This window comes from Asterias amurensis, chromosome 7, assembly GCF_032118995.1.
Source record: "Asterias amurensis chromosome 7, ASM3211899v1".
NCBI classification, from domain to species: domain Eukaryota; kingdom Metazoa; phylum Echinodermata; class Asteroidea; order Forcipulatida; family Asteriidae; genus Asterias; species Asterias amurensis.
Genome location: NC_092654.1, coordinates 1,583,294 through 1,599,634, shown reverse-complemented (window position 1 = coordinate 1,599,634; position 16,341 = coordinate 1,583,294). Strand labels below are relative to the sequence as shown.

The 16,341-nt window shown below is 39.7% G+C and overlaps 1 protein-coding gene across 1 annotated transcript; it reads left to right on the top strand.

The window, feature by feature from the left end:
• The first annotated feature begins 2,710 nt into the window (after positions 1 to 2,710).
• Positions 2,711 to 16,291, top strand: LOC139939474 (cytochrome P450 2D15-like). Its single transcript, XM_071935427.1, has 6 exons — positions 2,711 to 3,201; positions 7,007 to 7,136; positions 9,567 to 9,774; positions 11,212 to 11,705; positions 12,364 to 12,657; positions 12,814 to 16,291. Exons 1-6 carry the CDS (start codon positions 2,902 to 2,904, stop codon positions 12,990 to 12,992), a joined length of 1,605 nt encoding a protein of 534 aa, XP_071791528.1. The 5' UTR covers positions 2,711 to 2,901; the 3' UTR covers positions 12,993 to 16,291.
• The last annotated feature ends 50 nt before the right edge of the window (positions 16,292 to 16,341 follow it).

Below are 16,341 nucleotides of genomic sequence, written 5' to 3'. Positions count from 1 at the left end.
GGAAGAAAACCAATTAGAGACACTGAACACTAAAGAAGTACTAAAAGTATTTTAGTATAAAACCTACTCGGTAACGAGCAAAAGAGCTGTTGATAGTATAAAACACTGTGAAAAACGGCTCCCTCTGGAGTATAGTAGTTTTTGAGAAAGGGGTTATTACATCCCATTTTGACTCATTTGGCCATCACTATAGTTGCGAGAGAATAATTAAAGAAAGAACACCCTTTCGATGATGATGACTAGGGGGAGCTAGTCGAATCAACACCAATTTAAGAATTGACTCCGCGGTAGTACAGTTAATCACGGTCCTATAAGCTAGAGTAGTTGTCCCAGCCTATTTTCAAGACCACCCGCCTGGGTATCAGAACTGAGAAGTCCCCCCGAACCCCCGAACAATCTACTCCGCGTTTAGTAGAAAGCAAGACAGTTCTTTAAGAACAAACTCTACCTGGCAAGTAGATACACACATGGTCTTACCGCAAACCAAATATACTAGAACACTATTGTTGTACAAATTTGTGTGCTTTCAGATGCCTAGAAAATAATATTTGATTTTCAGAAATGACCGCTTTCTCAAAACGTTTTTACTTCAGGGCCCAATTTCATAGAGCTGCTTAAGCACAAAATTATGCTTAAGCAAAAAAAAAATCATGCTTAGTAAATCAGATTACCAACCAAGACTCCACTCAATTGTTATGCTAAGTAAACAACAGCTTACTGCCAGTCACAAGCAATGTATATGTCATGAAATTTTATCCAGTAACATGTGTAAAATAAGCAAGCTATTTTCGTGCTTAAGCAAATTTTTCGCTTAAGCAGCTCTATGAAATTGGCCCCTGAGGGAGCCGTTTCTCACAATGTTTTATCAACAGCTCTCCGTTTACGTTTACGTTATTTATAAAGTTGATTACTCGACAGGATCCTTAAAGGCAGTGGACACTATTGGTAATTACTCAAAATAATTATTAAAACCCTTTTCGCGTGGGTTTCATGCCGCTTTAGGGTATGACGTGTCAAACGTTTAAATATTGAGTATCTACACATAGAAATACGTAGATGACCGCATACAATATTTGAAAGTCGCACATTATAATGACAAATATCGCATACATAAAAACGAAAATCGCACACAAATACTAGGGTTATCGCAAATCAATATTTGAAAAGCGCAAATAACAATGGCGAATATATCGCATACATAAAACGGACATCGCACTCAAACACGAAGAGATTGTCGAGTCAAAGACCAATCTTCTCACTTGGTGTATATCAACATAATATGCACAAACTAGAAACCTGTGAAAATTTGAGCTCATTTGGTAGTCGAAGTTGCGAGAAAATAAAGAAAGAAAAAGCACCCTTGTCACACGAAGTTGTGTGAGTTTAGATGGTTGATTTCGAGACCTCAAATTCTAAATCTGAGGTCTCGAAATCAAATTCGTGGAAAATTACTTCTTTCTCGAAAACTACTTCACTTTGGTCTCGAAATCAAATTCGTGGAAAATGACTTCTTTCTCGAAAACTAATTCACTTTCTGTGTGAGCCGTTTCTCACAATGTTTTATACCACCAACCTCTCCTCATTACTCGTCACCAAGTAAGGTTTTATGCTAATAATTATTTTGAGTAATTACCAATAGTGTCAACTGCTTTTAAGTGCCAAACTTGGCTAGTTTCTCTCCTGATGGGAATTTGCCAACCTCTCCCAAACTCTCTCATACCATGGTTTTACACGCCATATTGTTATAAGGCCCTAAAAAAATTCTCCTGTTTAATATAGTAGTCTCAGGTAATTCCTGTCCACGTTCTCACTTAATTTTTCAAAGAATTGAAGAAAAATTCCATTTATTTGTTTTGTCACAGCCACACCGTAACCCGTGCATCTATACACACAACAAACTAATCCCGTTCCCTATCTATAATATGCCCCACTTTCACATTTCACTGCTCACTAAATCTTAGACGCAAAAAAAATGTATAAATTAATCTACAACTTATGAAATCTCGGACTCTTTATCAAGAAGCTTACAGCTACAAATAACCGGGTCGGGACGTCTGATTTAAAGGGAAGGTACACGTTTGGTAATTGTCAAAGACCAGTGTTCTCTCTTGGTGTATCCCATCATAACCATAAAAATAACAAGCCTGTGAAAATTTGGGCTCAATTGGTCATCGAAGTTGCGAGAAAATGATGAAGGAAAAAAACACCCTTGTTGGACGAATTTGTGTGCTTTCAGATAGGAATAAAATACTTCTAGCTATAAGTCTTTTATTATTTTAGTGAGAATTCTCAAAAACTTCGTTTCTTCAAAGGGAGTAATTTCTCACAATGTTTTATACTATCAATAGCTCTCAAATGCTCGTTACCAAGTCAGTTTTTAAGTTAATACTTGTTTTGAGTAATTACCAAAAGTGTGGCTAAGTTTCGGTTGGCGAAGTAATAAAAACGCATAGGCCTATACACTCCTCTACTCCACACAGTCATGTACCCTGCCCTTATCGTTGCCTTTTTTTTTCTTTCTATTAACAACAACCAAGATAGTGATTACTCGTGATGTCATACCCAACCAGTTATTATTTCACTTCAGAACCTCTGATGTGTGTTTCAAAGTACCTTGCCCTTTCGTTTTGGGCCGCTATGCTGCCGTCCTTGCCCCTCGTATGTTTGAACAACGATTACTGGTTTATCGTGATGTCATGTACACCCACCCATTTCTTTCACCACTTTAGAATTCTATGTAAGAGTTGCTCGTCTCTGTATATAATAAGAGCTGGTAACAGAGATCGATCCACCCACAGAGTTTGGGAGACTATATAAAACTACGGCTGAACTCGGTCGGATACACTCTGCTAAACGCACTGTGTTGTAGAAGGATCATCTTTCATCATCATCATCATCACAATGTCTGCACCCCGACAGAACGTCTCATCTCCCCACGACCTGGGAGGTGAGTACGACCCCCTAGCGGACTCCTGGTTGTGGGCCCCACCACCGACGCATACATCGATTCTGGTTCTGGTGAATGCTTGCTTCATGTATCTACTATGGAGGGATAATCGCCGCCGTATGATGCAGAGGGGAGCAGAACCTCCGGGCCCCAAGGGGATTCCGATTATCGGATCGCTTCTGGAGCTACGCGGAAATCCGATATTGCGCCTTCGTGACATCGCTCGACAGTACGGACCAATAGTTTCAATCAAGGTAAAGTTTTTTTTTATCAAGGCCAAACTCCGAACTTAACTTCCTTGTCATAATTGACCCGATTCCCGGGCCGAAATGGGGACCCGGTAAAAAAAAAAAAAAAAAAAAAAATCGGATCAGCGTGTTTGAAATAAATAAACTTTTGTTCTTTTTTTTGTTTTGTTTTTTAAATATTCCGGGTCACACTGACCAAGAAATGGGTCACACTGACCAAGAAATGGGTCATAATGACCAAGAAATGGGTCATAATGACCAAGAAAAGTTTCATACTGATTAAAAAGTCCCATACTGACGAAGAAAAGTGTCATACTGACTAAGAAAAGTGTAATACTGTCTACGAAAACTGTCAAGCTGACTAAGAAAAGTGTCATATACGGACCAAGAAAAGTGTCACACTGACCAAGAAAAGTACTATACTGACTGAAAAGGTGTCACAATGATTAAGAAAAGTGTCAAACTGACCAAAAAAAAGTGTCATACTAACCAGGAAAAGCAATAAACTGACTGAGAAAGTGTCACATTGACTAAGAAAAGTGTCACACATACTAAGAAAAGTGTCAATTGACTCAAAAAGTGTCACGCTGACTAAGAAAAGTGTCATACTGGTCGAGTTGTCTCAATCAAGTTGCCAGACGGACGAGTTGTCTGAACACCGCCAACGGACACCAACCCTCAGAAATCACAAACACGATTCATGAACGAATCCGTTTCTGAAATTCAAATGTTTTTTAGTGTGAACAATATATTGTCCAAATTGTATTACTTCGAATTGAATCCTTTCTCAAAATATTCTATACTATCCCTGGCTGCAGTGCTTTTCGCCAAACAAGTTTTTATGATCACACATATTTTAGAGTTATCACCAATCATGACCCTAAAAGAATTCGTTTATTGTGCATGCACACCCCGAAATCCTGCGGTTCAGTTTTGTCAATGTATATTTTCTGGTTAAAAAGCTGTTATAGTCAATTTGTTTTTATGACATTTTGTATGGCTGATTTTCATGTAAAAGCACCCACGGCCCGCGAGTTTGACAACAATGTCAAATACCTTTAAAGACACTGGGTGCGTTTAGCTTCCCTGGGTCGACCCCGGTGTGTGGCGGTTTTTTTTTCCAGGACGAACGTGTGCAGATAATTACCCACGTTCGTCCTGTAAAAAACCCGCCACACAACGGGGTCGACCCAGGGAAGCTAAACAAACGCACCCACTGAACACTTTTGGTAATTGTCAAACGAAACGGGTCAAATCGTACCCAAGCCAACTCGTACCCAAGTCAACTCGTACCAAAAATATTGTACCCAAGTCAACTCGTATCCAAGTCAACTCGATGACCCGAATGCATTGTCAAAGACCAGTTTTCTCTCACTTGGTGAATCTCAACTTATGCATAAAGTATCAAACCTGTGAAAATTTAAGTTCAATTGGACGTCGAAGTTGCGAGAGAACGAAAAAACACCAGTGTTTCGTGTCCACTGTCTTTAAAGTCACCTGGAAGTGGTATTTTGTCGAAATAAAGCTTTTGTCACTAATATATGTGTTTTGATGAGTGGAATGTGAATAAACAGTTAACTAAGGTTCTAAAAAATTAGTTCTTCTCTTATTTACAAATTTAAGAGTAGGCCCCGACCCGAGAGGGCGCTGTTCGTGACGTCAATCGAGGCGCGATATTGAAGAGAAAATGCTGCACAGTGCTGAAAAAGACGTCGGACCGAACCACTAGGCACTATTGCTCTTGTGAGTCTGACCAACCATGCAGACTGACCCCATCTGTAGTTGTTTTGCTGCATCCAGCAGCAATACAAATGCAAGAAAACAACTTTTTCAAAACGTACGAACTCATTGACTTGGACTTGCATGTTATTTGCACGTGTGTTTACTCTACGCATCAAGGCAAAGTCTGCCTCGATTGACGTCACAAAAGGGGTAGGCGGAGTCAACCCCCAAACAACTTTAACTATTTTTTAAACATATAAATCGTGACAAACAATTACTAAAAAAATTGTTTTATTGTTACTAAACATCTACTTTTATGTTTGAAAAAATAAAAATTCTATTTCCAGGTGACTTTAAAAGTCAAATCAGTTATTTTGATGACATTTGCATGGGTGGTTTGTATATGCATAGCACCCACGCACCGCGAGTTTGACAAACATGTCAAAGACCTTTATTAAGGACACTGAACACTATTGGTAAGTGTCAAAGACCAGTCTTTTCAATTGGTGTGTAAGCCCTTTTAAGGGGCGGTTCTAGTCAAATCAGGCACTTTGATGGCAGTTTGCATGGCTGATTTGACTATGTGCAGGTATCCACGGAACCGCGAGTTTGACAACAAGGTTAGAGACCTTTATTAGTTTCCTGAGCACGGCTCCACTGCAATGATCTGGGTTGGTTGAAAACCTACTAATACCTAACAAAAAAGACCGCAAAGCAAAGAGCTTAAACCGACCGTTGAGTCGGTATTATTTACCCTTAAGAAATATGTAGCTTGTTTTGTTGACAAGAAGACACAATAGAGCATTGTTGTTCACTAGACCCCCCTTTGCTGGCACAAGGCGAAAGTCCGCACGCAACGAGTATTGGGTTAAAGTACGCACGCAACGATATTGTTCCATGCGTTGTGAATCAATATACAATGTGATCTTATTCTTCAACTTTTTTAGGGGGGGTGGGGGGGTGGGGACACCCGTTAAAAAAAGCAATGGGGAGCACTGGCCCGAATGTTTATGTTTTTTTCGAAGGCTGGAACAAAAGTTATATAATACTTAGAATGTTGGGCCAAGTGTTTAGAAAACAAATTGAATTTATATTGCGCTCTCTCCGGGGATCAGCCTGTTAGAGGGCACAAACTCTGCCACCTTTTTTTCTTGTTTTGAGAAAATACAATCAGCTGTTGCTAACTGCTTACCAACCAAAAGGACCTATAGTAGACCTCCGTCCGTCAATACTGATGATGGACTGCGCCCGTGGAGTTGCCCTCTCTCTTGCGGCTGTGGCTGAGAAGTCCGATTCTTGCAAGGCAGTCTCTGCCACAGCTGTTGCAGACATACGGGGAGGGGGCTGACACAGGGGTGGCATGGGGGCTGCTACTCTCAGTTTCCTCCTCTGACTCTTCCCCTGCAGCAAGGAAGTGCGTCTCTCCTCATGGTTTAAATGTAACAGTCTTTTCTCGAAGGCTTCTGGTCATTTAGAGAAAGACTCCTGCTAGTGTCGAAACGTCGGACCATTTACCCTTTTTTACACATTTTTTTCGTACACTACCTTTTCTTCTAGCAAGCTGTTTTTTAACATCGAAAGTTATAAATGTTTGAAGCTTTGCATGGTGTGAAGAATAAGAAATAACGTTGCATGCTGAATGATAAACTTGCGTCTCGAGTATTACAATGATTGCCAATCGAACGCTCTCGTGTATAACGCACCTTATAAAAGGTTATCGCCTTTTTTTTTCGCCTGCGGCCGGCTTTAGAGTCGCCGCTTTTTTTGCCGTGTCGAACTCAAATGATTTTCTGTGACACCAAAAATTTCCCAACTGAGAACTTAATTCGATTCGACACGGCAAGAGCGCGACGTCTGTCATCACCAGGGCGTGCAACTGCCATGTAGCAAGGCAGGGCTTGGCGTGCTATACAGTAATGTCCAACTCAAATAAAACGTTTGCGCTAAACGTCGCTCTTATGTCGAACTAAATTCATCATTTTCTAATTATTTGAATTCAACACGGCAAAAGTGCGACATTTAGCGCAAGCAATGTAGATGCCCATATTTGGTCATGGGTGGTGATGATGACGTATGGTTTTTCTTGCAGTTCGGGATGCTGAAGGTTGTAATGTTGAATGACGTGCCGACCATCCAGGAGGCTTTTGTGAACAACTCGACCATTTTCAACGACAGACCGACATTCCTTGGCGTTCTTACTGGTTCAGGGACAACAAAAGGTAGTGACATTCTTCTTGTAGTGTTTCTCTTGCAGATAGTAGTGTTCTCTTTCACATGGTAGTGTTCCTCTTTCAGATAGTAGTGTTTCTCTTTCACATGGTAGTGTTCTCTTTCAGATGGTATTGTCTCTCTTTCAGATGGTAGTGTTTCTCTTTCAGATGGCAATGTTTTCTTTCAGATGGTAGTGTTTCTCTCTCAGATGGTAGTGTTTCTCTTTCCCGTCGTAGTGTTCCTCTTTCAGATGGTTGTGTTTCTCTTTCAGATGGTTGTGTTTCTCTTTCAGATGGTAGTGTCTCTCTTTCATATTGTAGTGTTTCTCTTTCAGATGGTTAGTGTTTCTCTCTCAGATGGTAGTGTTTCTCTTTCAGATGGTAGTGTTCTCTTTCAGATGGTAGTTTTTCTCTTTCATATGGTTGTATTTCTCTTTCAGATTGTAGTGTTCTCTTTCAGATGGTAGTGTTTCTCTTTCATATGGTTGTATTTCTCTTTCAGATGGTAGTGTTCTCTTTCAGATGGTAGTGTTTCTCTTTCACATGGTAGTGTTTCTCTTTAACATGGTAGTGTCTTTCAGATGGTAGTGTTCTCTTTCAGATGGTAGTGTTCTCTTTCAGATGGTAGTGTTTCTCTTTCAGATGGTAGTGTTATTCTTTCAGGTGGTAGTGTTTCTCTTTCACATGGTAGTGGTTCTCTTTCAGATGGTAGTGTTCTCTTTCAGATGGTAGTGTTTCTCTTTCACATGGTTGTGTTCTCTTTCAGATGGTAGTGTTTCTCTCTCAGATGGTAGTGTTTCTCTTTCAGATGGTAGTGTTCTCTTTCAGATGGTAGTTTTTCTCTTTCATATGGTTGTATTTCTCTTTCAGATTGTAGTGTTCTCTTTCAGATGGTAGTGTTTCTCTTTCATATGGTTGTATTTCTCTTTCAGATGGTAGTGTTCTCTTTCAGATGGTAGTGTTTCTCTTTCACATGGTGGTGTTTCTCTTTAACATGGTAGTGTCTTTCAGATGGTAGTGTTCTCTTTCAGATGGTAGTGTTCTCTTTCAGATGGTAGTGTTTCTCTTTCAGATGGTAGTGTTATTCATTCAGGTGGTAGTGTTTCTCTTTCACATGGTAGTGTTCTCTTTCAGATGGTAGTGTTATTCTTTCAGGTGGTAGTGTTTCTCTTTCACATGGTAGTGGTTCTCTTTCAGATGGTAGTGTTCTCTTTCAGCTGGTAGTGTTTCTCTTTCACATGGTTGTATTTCTCTTTCAGATGGTAGTGTTCTCTTTCAGATGGTAGTGTTCTCTTTCAGATGGTAGTGTTTCTCTATCATATGGTTGTATTTCTCTTTCAGATGGTAGTGTTCTCTTTCAGATGGTAGTGTTCTCTTTAACATGGTAGTGTCTTTCAGATGGTAGTGTTCTCTTTCAGATGGTAGTGTTCTCTTTCAGATGGTAGTGTCTCTCTTTCAGATGATAGTGTTTCTCTCTCAGATGGTAGTGTTTCTCTTTCAGATGGTAGGGTTTCTCTTTCAGATGGTAGTGTTTCTCTTTCAGATGGTAGTGTTTCTCTTTCAGATGGAAGTGTTTCTCTCTCAGATGGTAGTGTTTCTCTCTCAGATGGTAGTGTTTCTCTCTCAGATGGTAGTGTTTCTCTTTCAGATGGTAGTGTTTCTCTCTCAGATGGTAGTGTTTCTCTTTCAGATGGTAGTGTTTCTCTCTCAGATGGTAGTGTTTCTCTCTCAGATGGTAGTGTTTCTCTTTCAGATGGTAGTGTTTCTCTTTCAGATGGTAGTGTTTCTTCTTCATAATGGTATTGTTTCTCTTCCATAAGGTAGTGTTTCAGTTTCGTTGAAAAAAGAGTGTTGCTCTTTCGCGTTGTGGTGACAATCGTGCTGTACACACGACAGCAATTCAACTGGGGTCCCTTGCTTTATTTTAGCATGGTTGTAAAGTACAGTTTGTGAAGATTTGGCAAGAGAACTTGGTAATTAGACAATATTGTTGTCCTTTCACATGGCGTACATTTTGTAAAATATTACAACCATGCTTCAGTTTAGCAAGGGGCCCTTGCTAAAAAGCTCTCATGTGAAAGGTGCTTATTTCGACTTCAATGTCGGCATTCTACCTGTTTGGCACAATCTATTCCAAGGAACTTTGGGAACAGTGTCATCAGTGCTAGAGAAATATCTCAAAAAGCATATGGAAAGATACATCTCCATATCTGAAAAAAATAGCAGCTACCTTTGTTCTACAAGTAAGCCATAACAAGTCTGAATTCGGACAAAAGTCTGAAAGGTATAATTCACACATTTCAAAATGGGGCCAAGCAAACTGGGGTCAACAAATAGAGCAACCTTTACAGCAACTTCAGATTATTCTGACTAGCCTATAGATGATTATATACACTAATCTTAAGACGATGTCTACGTCTTGAACCAATTCTTACTCAGGAATGGTGTCTCTGAGCAGTGGGCCATTCCACCGGAACCAACGACTTCTCATGGCCGACATACTCCGTAGTCTGGGTATTGGACGCACCAAAGGGGAAGTGTTTTTCAGCCAAAGTGTGACCACTCTCTGCAACTATCTGACAGCGAGTGACCAGTGTCCCATCGACTCCATACAGATCAACAAATTCGTATTTGACGCATTTACATCGTAATTATTATAGCAACAATTTTTTTCTGCAGGTACCACAACAATTTGAAGGCGCTGGACACTATTGGTAATTACTCCAAAATAGTTGTTAGCATACAAACTTACTTGGTTACAAGCAAAAGGGCTCCCTCTGAAGTAACATAGTTTTTGAGAAAGAAGTAATTTCTCACTATAAATATTTGAACTTAAAGTCACCTGGAAATAGAATTTTTTTTCTTTCAAACATAAGAGTATATGCTTACGAACAATAAAACAAACTTTTTTTAGTATTTGTTTGTCACGATTTATATGTTTAAAAAATACATAAAGTCGTTTGGGGGGCTGACTCCGCCTACCCCTTTTGTGACGTCAATCGAGACTTTGCCTGCAATGCGTATAGCAAACACACGTGCAAAGTACATGTATGTCCAAGTCGTGAGTTGGTACATTTCAAAAAGTGTTTTTCTGCATTCAGCAGCAATACACCTGGTCGGCATTGCCGGGGAAAAAAAAAAAAAAAAAAATTGAAATGTACAAACTCACGACTTGGTCCGTACATGTACTTTGCAATTGTGTTTACTCTACGCATTACAGGCAAAGTCTGCCTCGATTGACGTTACGAACAGCGCCCCCTCTCGGGTCGGGGTCTACTCTTAAATTTGTTAATAACATAAGAACTGATTTTTTAAAACCTTAGTTAACTGTTTATTCACATTCCACTCATCAAAACACATATATTAGTGACAAAAGCTTTATTTTGAAAAAATACCACTTCCAGGTGACTTTAACAAAAACCTCAACTGAGGTCTTGTATTCAAGGCATCTGAAAGCACACAACTTGTGCGATTTCATTATTCTTTTGCAATTTTAGACGACCAAATGAGCTCAAATTTTTACAGGTTTATTATTTTATGCATTTTGAGAACACCAAGTGAGAAGACTGGTCTTTGTCAATTACCAAAGATGTCCAGTGCCTTTAATAGATGGAAATTTGCATCAGGAATAAAGAATAATCATTTTTGTTTTACCCATACACACCAATGTGTGTTAGCAATGTATACTCAGTACTTTCCCGAGCTCTGTGAAAACAAATAAAACAGTTCAATCTTGGAAACTAAAATCAATAATACTTTGACGTTTCGTTCTAGGGGTCTTCAGCAGAGAAGCCAGTTCCTTTCAGAACTTCATAATCAAAGACTTCAGGCCTAAAGCTTGTTATTATGCATCTGAAAGCACACACAGTTTTGTGCAACAGGTGTGTTTTCTTTCATAATTCTCTTTCAACTTCGACGACCAATTGAGTCAAAATTTCAGATTTGTTATTTTAAGCATTATATTGGGATAAAACTAGTGAAAAAGGTCTTTGACAATTACCAAAGGTTTCCAGTGCTTTTAATGTTGTTGTTTTAGTTTTATGATGTTTTTTCCCCCTTTTTCTTTTGACAAAATGAAATTCAGATTTACGTTTGGACCGGACTGGGAGGTGAACAAGTCACTTACAGATCTCCGAGAATCCCCCTCTGAAATATTGAAAATGAACCCAGCAATGATCCTGGCCTCGCAGTTCTTCCCCAATTTCATAGTTAGAAACATCATGCCGCGAAAATACAAACTGGAGAAGGCGTTGCGATCTTTGCTTCAGAACACCCGGCGCCGGGCCGAGGAAAACCCGGACACAGTGGAAGATGAGTTTGATTCTTACGTAGATGGCATTATAAAGATTCAAGAACAAGCCAAGAGGCAGCTTGCTAAGAGCAATGATGCTGCATTGAGGGAGAGAGCACAGGCCTTCTTAGCACCGGACGAACATTACACCCTCGTCTTGTTCGATTTCTTCGTGATAGGGACTGAGACGTCTTTAATTGGACTGAAGTGGGTTCTTCAGATTCTGATGGTTTATCCAGAATGGCAGAGGAGAATCCAGGAAGAGATTGATCACGTGGTTGGAGTTGGTGATTTACTTATTTATTCATTTGTTTACTTATAACAGTAAGCGCTTTTCACATACGAAGGCAGCTCAAAGCGCTTCCAACATTATTACCCCCAGTCACTGGGCCTTAAGTCATTCCTTAAACCATCTCAGCTCCCTGGACAGTATACAGCCTTTGCAACAATAAAAGCGCTACTAAACTAAACCAATCACAATAACCATCTCTGTCCTCACAGGTACCCATTTACCCTGAGTTGGAGAGAAGCAATTGTAAATAAGTGTCTTGGTCAGGGACACAAGTGTCACGACAGGATTCGAACCCACACTCTGCTGAACAGAAGCACCAGAATTTGAGTTTGGTGCTCTGACCCACTCGGCCACGACACGCTATCCTTTACTTATAATTCTGGTCGTGAAGCCAAGGGTTCTCGGAATTATACGATCTTAATTACTTTACTATAAGCCAAGAACCCCATGGAGAGAAGACACAGAAGGAAGTTTTAGTTTTATTTCCTCATATATTGTGCCCTTTACCAAGGAGAAAATGCCTTGGTGCCCTTGCCCTTTCAAAAACGAAGCACACAGAGGCCTGAGCGTTTTTATAAATACTTTATAAATTCATAGTGATTTTGTCTTCTTCTTCTATGACCTGAAGTATCGTCTTGCAAATTTTTCCACAGGTAGCGATGCACCATCTCTTACGCACAAGAGCAAAATGCACGTCACAATGGCGACAATTACCGAAGTTTTACGATTCCGTCCGGTGACTTCTCTCGGAGCCCCTCACCGAGTGACGGAAGACACTACTCTTGGTGGGTACTTCATACCCGGAGGCACTACGCTCATTACCAACATTTACGCAGCAAATACTGATGGCGCTTTGTGGGAGGAACCGGACCGTTTTAACCCGAAACGGTTCCTGAACCCGGAGGGGAAGTTCACAGTGCCGAATAAAATCATGACATTCTCAACTGGTAAATATTAATTGTCTATTCTATTTGTTTATTTGTTAGAGTGTTTATTTTTGTTACTGTTTTTTTGTAGCATCTGTTAGGTTGTTTGTTGAGGTGTTTGTTTGTTTGTTGATGGTACAATTATTGACAATGCTTATGCCATTATTTATTCAAAAGGTCAAAGGGCATGCCCAGGAGAGAAGTGGACCCGTTCTTTAATTTATCTCTACATCACCAACGTCTTGAAGCACTTCACGTTGAAGTTTCCCAATGGCACGCCACTCCCAGACCTGGACGGTCACCCGGGGATAAACCATGCTCCGCACGAATTCAAAATTTGTGCTGTTCCTCGATGAAGAAATTTATAGTGATGTCCAGGATGAAGTTGAAATAATATTTGGACTAAAAAAAAAAGGAAAAAATTGATAATGGTAGAAATTCTTGTTCAGAATGTAGTGATGCATGATGGAAACGGCTGTCAATGTACTGCATTCGGGGCAAAGCGCACAATCATGATATCATAAAGCATGATATCATAAAGCATGGCGAACTGTGTACAAACTTCTTCTGATAGCGCCCTCTTTTGAAATCTCCTCCAGCCCATGTTAATTTCCCATTAGGGGCCAGAATCTACGGCGGGAAGATTTCCCTATAATAATAGTGGCTTCTTATATAGCGCTCAGGTTGTGACGCTCATGGCACTTCAACATTATTACCCCTCGTCACTTGGCCTTGAATCATTCCTTACACCATCTCAGCTCCCTGGGGGAGTATACAGCCTGTGCTGCCAAATATGTAACGCACTAAGCTAATCAATCACCAGAACCATCTCTGCCCTCACAGGTACAGATTTACCCCTGGGTGGAGAGATTGCTTTTTGGTTAAGTGTCTTGCTCAAAGACACAAGTGTCAGTTCGGGGATTCGAATCAACTCTCTGCTGAACAAGCTCAATGGATTTGTGATTACACAACTGAAATGACTTTGAACCAAGACTAGGGCCAAGTTACTCTCTCTTGCCTGTTGCGCATCTTGAACCTTTATTAAGAGATATTAAAGTGGAAGGGAGATAAGTGACAACTTCTAACCAGGCCCGATACTTCATGGAGGGAATGAAGGCGGTTGCCTCCATGCCCCCTGGTCATTGCCTAGGTGCTCTAGTATAAATTTACAATTTCCTTTACCAAGGAGAAAATGCCTCGGTGCCTTGCGTCTGCCTTACAGACCACAGACCTGTTGAACTCCCATACATACATTATTTATAGTGACAATCACTACAATTATCTTCTCAAGGAAACACAAGCCTCACCAGCCCATTCAACTTCCTAGGATTTGTTCATAAACTATACTTCACAAGTTGCTCATAGTTTTCTCGTAAACACTATATTAGTGTTTACGACTCTTTGAACAGCTACTTTATACAATCAACCCTCTTCATAAAGAACACTGCTAAGAGGTTCTACTTATAAAGAGTCATTATGATATCCAGAATCTCATTTCCGCTTTGTGTTTGTTTGTTTTGCTTTCCCCTTAATGAGGTAACCAGGGCCCAATAACATAGAGCTGCTAAGCACAAAAATTTGCTTAGCATACAAATTTTGAAAACAGAATTACCGACCACATTTCCACTTTATTTTCAGGATAAGCAAACAATAGCTGAATTACCAGTATCAAGACATATGCAACAAATGGAAATTTGTTTGGTAATCCTGTTTTTATCAAGGAAGAAATTTCATGCTGAGTAATTTCTTTTTGTGCTTAGCAGCTCTATGAAATTGGGCCCTTGCCAGTCCTAGCAATCTTGTTATAATGACAGTCTGTTCCAAATTGTTCCAAAGATTTGTAGTTCACACATTATTCTAGAAATGAATTTCAATTGTGAGTTGTGAATGTATTCCCCCCCCCCCCCCCCCCCGGGTGCATTTAAGGGAGCAGATCAAAAGTTTGTAAAATGATTGCGAACAAGTCAACCCCAAAACATGCCTAGAGCGAAAGTACCACAAGGGTCGCAGTACACTTTTGTCAACTGTGTGTTTTTTTCTTGAAACTACTAGACCATAGTAAAGCGCACAATATAAGTAAAGCCACCACACTGATTTGCTTTTATCTTGATATACATGTACCCCAAAAATATTTGCTTGCACGCACAAGTAAAAAATCACACGTATACGCTTAAATAGCGTCCCTCGCCCCCGCATTCGTTCCTGAAACCACATCCCGCCGGCCCCCGCATCTTCACACCCTCCCCCCTGAAAAACAAAAACAAATAACAACAAATTTCAAAGCATACTAAAGTTGTTTTTTAAGATGAAAATTATACACGCTTAACAAATCCGATCTCACCGCCCCCTTCCACCCTCCCAGGAAAAATATTCGGAGCAAACAAAATGACTTGTTGTTTTCTTATTACAAGCATAACAAGAATTTTTTGAAGAGTTCATTCATGCCTACAGACACTATCCAATCAAAAGACTTGTAGAGAAGTCATTCAAAGCTTGTCACGAGTATAGCGTGGGAGACTGCTGCGCTACTGGTCTCGCGGCCGCGACTTTGGCCCGTTTAAACGGGTCAGTAGTCGGGAGAGCAGTAATACCGCAAGAGCAGTAAAAGCGCGAGAGCAGTACTAAAGTTTTGTGAGACCATGCATCGCGACAGCAATTGGATGACTTGCTACAAGTCTAATCCACATGTGAAAATATCATGAAGTAAGGAACTGAAAAACATCACCTAGCAGATTGGATTGTGTCAAGGAAATTGATTGTGTGCACTATTTGGAATTTTGTATTTAGTGCATTTTTTATATGTATATTTTTAGAGCATGCTGCCGTTTGTATTCTTGTCATTTGGGGGGAATTTAATTTAATTTTATGTAACCAGTAGAATTGAGGCCGTAGACTTTTGAGTCGCAGTTATTTAGTGAACTTTTTTAATTCCAGGCAGGTGACATTGGCTTATTGTTTATTGTTCTTTTTGTATTTTGTATTTTTCATATTAAAATGCCGAGTAAATAATTTTAACAATAATAATGATTATGATAGTGGTCATTTTTGTTTTTATGTAGCAAGCTTCTTTCATTGTGAAATGTTTAAGGAACATTGTATTTTTACTCTGAAGAAATATTTTGGGGAAAATGCTTCTGAAGAAAGTGTTAAAAATGTACAATTATTCATATTTTATAAACAAAATGATTACCTATCTTTTTATTTTTAAAGCCATTGGACACTTTCTGAACAGAAAAAAAATTAAAAGTTCACAGATTTAAAAATTACTTACGGGTTTATAGAAGGTAATGGTGAAAGACTTCCCTTGAAATATTATTCCATGAAATGCTTCACATTTTGAGAAAACATTAAAACAATATCAGTTCTCGATAGCGAGAATTACGAATTTATTTGAAACACATGTCATGACACGGCAAAACATGCGGAAACAAGGGTGGGTTTTCCCGTTATTTTCTCCCGACTCCGATGACCAATTGAGCCTAAATTTTCACAGGTTTGTTATTTTATATACAAGTTGTGATAAACGAAGTGTGGGCCGTTGGACAAAACTGTTTACCGATGTTGTGCGATTGCTTTAAAGGGTCTGTAAAATACCAATATAATATACAGTGCGTGTATAGCAAGCGTAATGACCCTGAAAATAAAATATTTACATGCATTTTTTTAAACTGTTCACTTTCGATGTGGAAACCCATTGTCTCTCAT